Below are 5,736 nucleotides of genomic sequence, written 5' to 3'. Positions count from 1 at the left end.
GGATCGAACCAGTGACCTTCTGGTTCCAGGACGACTCCCCTAACCACTCCGCCACAGCCGCCCCAACATCAATGCTTTTTACTTGTAATAGGATGTTCATTGAATAACTTTGATATTGCAGGCACACCTCCTGGTGGTGAAACAGATTATTGTAGGGAGACAGTAAATTGGCACGACCTGTCATGGATTATGAACAAACAAGCCTTTTTTTGTTTCTGTCTTAAAGTAATTTTCTTTTATGCTATCTGAAACAGAAAATGAAACTCAAATCATTTAAAAAATTTTGCTCATCCCCTTTTGACACTAAGAATGAGAAACGCTTTGTATTTTAATTTTAATTTCAGTATTTTGGAACAAAAATCAAATATCCAATTGTTTCTTGTTTTTTAATACCCGTTTCGAAAATGAAAATCCAATGACCAAAAGATACACTGACCCTTCTGGGTCAGTGTATCTTTTGGTCATTGGATTTTCATTTTAGAAACAGGTATTAAAAAACAAGAAATGAGTGGTCATTTGATTTTTGTTTTAAAATATAGAAACTAAAATTAAAATACAAAGCGTTTCTCATTCTTAGTGTCAAAAAGGGATGAATGATTTTTTTTAAATGGCTTGAGTTTAATTTTCTGTTTCAGATAGCAAAAAAGAAAATAAAAAACAGGAACGAAAAAGGGCTCATTTGTTATTTTACGACTATCTATTCCCCTCACCAGAAGCGGCGCTAGCCTGGCAACTCTGCATAATAAAACACAAATTTCTGTGAATAAAAGTCTGAAACACAGACGTGTATCTCCATAAATGAGTTGTATGATGACTGTTGCTCTGTGACCAAAGGCTTTGCAGAGATACCTCATGTGGCTTTTGGCCAAATAAATCTTTTTTTTTTTTTTACGGAATCCATGTTGGCTACTGCCTCCACTTCACCTCCATTTCTCTGAATAAAAAGCAAATTAAGATAAATTTCATTCCATTAGTGTGTTGAACAGTAGTTGTCGTGTAAGCAGGAAGTTCTTTTTTTGCATCCTGGGAGTGTTCCTTTCAGCGAGGGGTGGGCGATTCTACGACTTTGATACTGATCTCATACCAAATAAATACTAGGCAAATATATTTGATTCCAAAGTCAGTATCAATGCTTTTTACTTGTAATGGGATGTTTATTGAATAACTTTGATATTTTGTGGTAAAAACAAATTATTTTAGGGATACAGTAAGTTGCACAACCTGTCATGGAATCTAAACAAACAAGGCTTTTTTCATTTCTGTTTTAAATTAATTTTCTTTTTTGCTGTCTGAAACAGAAAATGAAACTTAAGTCATTAAAAAAATGGTCATCTCTTTTTGACACAAAGAATGAGAAACACTTTGTATTTTAATTTTAATTTCTATATTTTAAAACAAAAATCAAATAACCACTCGTTTCTTGTTTTTTAATACCCATTTCCAAAATGAAATTCCAATGACCAAAAGACACACTGACCCTTCTGGTTAACTTTGTTGTACACCTTGTATGAATGGAAAACTACTTGTTTATAGGTGTCTGGCTGAAGCAATGCAGCAATCAAAAAGCAAATATCAAAAATAGAAAGTATTTGTAAAGCTCGTTCTTACGAAGCCAGCAAAGGGACATGGGGGGGATTTTTTTATTTTTATTTTGAGTTACCTCGCAAAAGTTTTTTGCCTTCTCATGCAAAAGTTTTATGTTTTGTATGAACTGAATTATATCCATGGAGGTATATATACAGTAGAACAAGGTTATTCAAGTCTGAGATTAAATCAGACTTTTATTTTGAAATATTCGGTCACTAAAACAGGATGTGTTGCCACAAGTTTGGGAAATTGACGGTGATATTTTGTGACTGCACAGAGTTAAAATATCTGTATATTAAAGTGCCTGTGACATCAAATTTTTTGCAATAAATATGAACACATTTTTGGAAAGACAACATAGATAACATATTGCAAAAATAATTTCACTCTGCTGAGATGAACAGTTGTTGAGATATTTGCATGTGAAGTAACAGGAAGTGATGTCAAAGGGGAATGTCTGCATGTAAACAGAGCATTGCTACAAGGCTAACAACATAGACTATAAAGACCCTGATGTTTCTTTAGATTATTTTGAGTCACTATCAAAGAGATCAAGAGTCAGAGTTCAAATAATATTGTCACAATAAAAAAACAGGGAGTTCCTTTTCTTAAAGAGTTCCCCTTTGATGTCACTTCCTGTTTCATTTTTGGCTGAGCCAAATACTGAAGAAAATCTGCCAGTTGTGTGACAAAATAGGCAAAATTGTGTGTAATATGCAAAGTTTCTTAAATATTAAGAAGTTTTCTTTGACTTATTGTATTTGAGTGAGATGCATGCATGAGGTACTTTAAATATCTCCATGCGTGGTTCTGATACATTCATTCCAAAGCTGAAATAAAGCAGGCTCTGGTATAATGGTGAGCATGTGAATTTGTTAATAAATTGGCAGGCACAACAGTAATAAACTGCTTTTGCGAGGGAACGCATAAAGTATTGCGAGGTAACGCAAAAGAAAGAAAATCTCCCTTTTGTTCTCTCGCAAGAGTCCGTACATTCTAACGTTTTACTCAAAAAATAATTCAACATCACAGGCCTCATATAATAGTTTTAAAACCTCCCTTTCCCTGTGTTCAGTCAGGTTTACTGAATTAAAATCAGCACAAACTGGTTTCAGTGTAACGAATGTAAACTGTTTGGTTGTGGGTGTGCACATTAAAAGGCATGTCACGTGCTCAGAAACTGTCATGTAAAATCTAATCCAACCTCTCACATTTAGGACATTTAAATTCTAAGCAAGTTAAAAGCACACATTTTAAAACTACTTAACTCTAAAGTCAGCGCTAAGCAGATACAAATGTTTTGACAGACTTTAAAAAATTGGAAAAAAAGATGGACACCACAGACTTTCTGTCAAAGCACAAGGTTTCAGGTCTTAAAAAGCTTTTAAAACAGAACGTATAAAAAGGCAAAAACATTTAAACTCTGACCCCTTCAGAAGTTTTCTTTCTTCATGAGGGATTTTGCACGAGTTAAGAAGGTCAAACTTTCTAAAAAACCCTTGATGTTACTGCATAATGCATCGTGTTTTTACAGTTGAAGGCTACAATTTTTGTAGAGAAAAAGAAAAACAAACACTTCTTAGGTTTCAGATTTAAAAAAAACTTTAAAACAACCAACAACAGCCCACTTCTGACCAGTCTAAAAGGCTGTATCCATAATATAATAATAACTTGTCAGACAGCACGAAATAGGAGACAAACTTGGAACAAAATGAAAAAGTGTCTCCACTTGTTCTCCTGTCCTCACCAGCTGCATGAGGTTCTTGCCGCTCTGCGAAGTGATGACCCTCAGGTCCGGCTTGCGGCTGTTGACCATCTGAGGGCTGGGTGGAGGTGGAGACTTAGCCGACACCACTTTCCCCAGGCTGTTGCTGTTGGATATGGACAAGAGGCTCGGAGAGGCCCTGGCACTGATGTAGCCATTAGCTGGAGAGACAGAAATAAACAGAATGAGGTTTAGTGAAGAGGCAGGTAAGGAGGTGTTTTTTTTGTTTTGTTTCCTCTGATGTTTTCAGCGTCTGTGTCTACCTGTGAACTACGCTGTTTTTGTGTTTGTGTGTTCTCATTAGTGAGTTGGAACTCTTTTGTCGTACCACATGCTCTTCATCATTTCTGCAGCTCAAACACTGTTTTTTTTTTTTTTGGCGGCGTTCTGATTTTTCTATAGCTCTTTCACATCAAAACCGTGCCACGCTCCTCTCCCCTGAACTATTTTGTTTTCACTCCCGCTATCTCCCCGCTTCACTTCTTTTCTTTCTTTTTTTTTCTTTTTTTTTTTGTTTCACTCGTCTCGACTCGGTGTAAACAGAAACACAAAAATGTCTTTGGGCTCTTTCCATTTTGAAATGTAAAAGAATACTTTTCTAAACAAGTCAGTTTTACTGTCATTAGGCCCTGGAAGAGCAGTCTTCTGTGAAGTAGAAAACACAACCCTGTGATACTGTTTAATCATTTCAGCACTTCAAATATAAAAACTAATAAGTTCAAAATGGTATATTTACATAGTTTTTCTTCTCTGTAAGTCAGAGCTATTCAACTAGCGACCCGCGGGCCACATCCGGCCCGCAAGTGACCAAAATGCGGCCTGCCTGTTTTCTACTTTAATTACTATGAGTTATTTTAGTTAAACATATACATGTTTGGTATCTACAGAAATGTCAGAATCTTGACTACAAGCTGGTAAAATATTTCTATGAATATTGAAGACAGTTAAAACTACAAGCAGTTGAAGATAAAACTATGAAAGTCAAAATAAAATTGGTTTAAAAAGTTGGCAATTCAGAGATGTCAAAATATTTGTTAAATACGAGGCATAATGCGTTATTTTTGTTTTTATATTGTTTTATTATCACTACTTTTATTATAGGGTTCTGTATGTTACATTCATGATTAAATGCAGCTAAATAAACTATTTCAAAGGTAAGAGATCTTTGTAATACTTGGTTTATTTACATAATGACTTTAATTGCTGGATGTTCAGCCCCTGAACTGTTGGCCTGCAGTAAATGTGGCCCTGGAGCAGTTTAGTTGAATAACCCTGCTGTAAAGCCAACATTTTGCCCCAATTAAAGTTCAAAAACTGGGTAACAAACAATGTTTGGTGCAGTTTGTTTTTGCTTAACATATATTTTTAAAGCATCTCATAATTGTAACTCTAGATGACAAGACTACAAAAACATACAGTATGCATATTTAAAGAAGAGGAACAATATTTAAACTGGTGGTTAGATTAGTTTAGTTCTGAGTGTGCATCTGTGCAATAAAATTTTTTATGAAAGGTCACTGATAACATTGATTGAGTTAACTTGAAAAATAAATATATTCTTGTCTTCATGGGGTTTGTTCACTGCACAAAGATATAGAATACATATCTTAAGATTGAGATTCTAATAAGATTTCTTCTTTCTGCAGCCTTTCATTCAATAATTCATTTATTTTGGGGGGGTTTTCATTGAATTTTTGTTGATTTTAAGAGTGAAATAAACTAATAAATTAAAAAGTAGAATTTAAACAGTTTTGTTATAATAAGATATAAATAACTAACTTTATTTTCTACCTGATTTAATAGCCCTTTTGCCTTTTTGTTTGTTGGGGAGATTCCTGTAACATGACAAACCACATTACAGAAGTGTGCTGGTTAAACACACCCTCCTTTCAAAGTGCACAAGAGTCACATTCTTAACCTTTACACAGAAGCACAACAATTATTCAGAGAAACAATAATACCTGACATACAACATGATCACGCTGTGAGACAAGACATTCTTTAATGTGATCACGTGAGTGGATACTTATTTTTTTAAATCACCATTTAAAAAAAATCTCTCGTTTCTTTTTGCATATTCAGTTTTAGGTGAGGACATTTTGAACTTTTAAATGATAAGCCGCACCGTGTCACAAACGAGTATATTTTGACGAGTGTTTGTTTTACGGCAACTGAGTTCTGAGGAGGTAAAAAAAAATGAGGGGAGCGGGGTTAGATGTCATGATAACAAGACTCCAGCAGTCAGCAGCCTGTCGTTGCTGCTGAGCTTAAACGACAAGTCGATTTCAACAGAGACTGAATCACAGCGAATAAGAGAGGGACAGTGGGGACTTTCCCAGTACCCACCCACCCACACACACACACACACACACACACACACACAC

At 35.1% G+C, this 5,736-nt stretch overlaps 1 protein-coding gene across 1 annotated transcript in view; it reads right to left on the bottom strand.

Moving 5' to 3' along the window:
• mef2d (myocyte enhancer factor 2d) overlaps positions 1-5,736 on the bottom strand; it is a gene marked incomplete in the record, with an annotated part of 107,961 nt that overhangs the window by 28,170 nt on the left and 74,055 nt on the right. The window contains 1 exon segment of the mRNA XM_014024560.1: positions 3,335-3,513. Within this exon segment, the coding sequence (XP_013880014.1) occupies positions 3,335-3,513 (179 nt within the window).

This window comes from Austrofundulus limnaeus, unplaced genomic scaffold (genome assembly GCF_001266775.1).
Source record: "Austrofundulus limnaeus strain Quisiro unplaced genomic scaffold, Austrofundulus_limnaeus-1.0 Scaffold427, whole genome shotgun sequence".
In the NCBI taxonomy this organism is placed as follows: Eukaryota; Metazoa; Chordata; class Actinopteri; order Cyprinodontiformes; family Rivulidae; genus Austrofundulus; species Austrofundulus limnaeus.
Note: the sequence above shows the minus strand (reverse complement) of the source record. Positions and strands in the feature narration are given on the sequence as shown.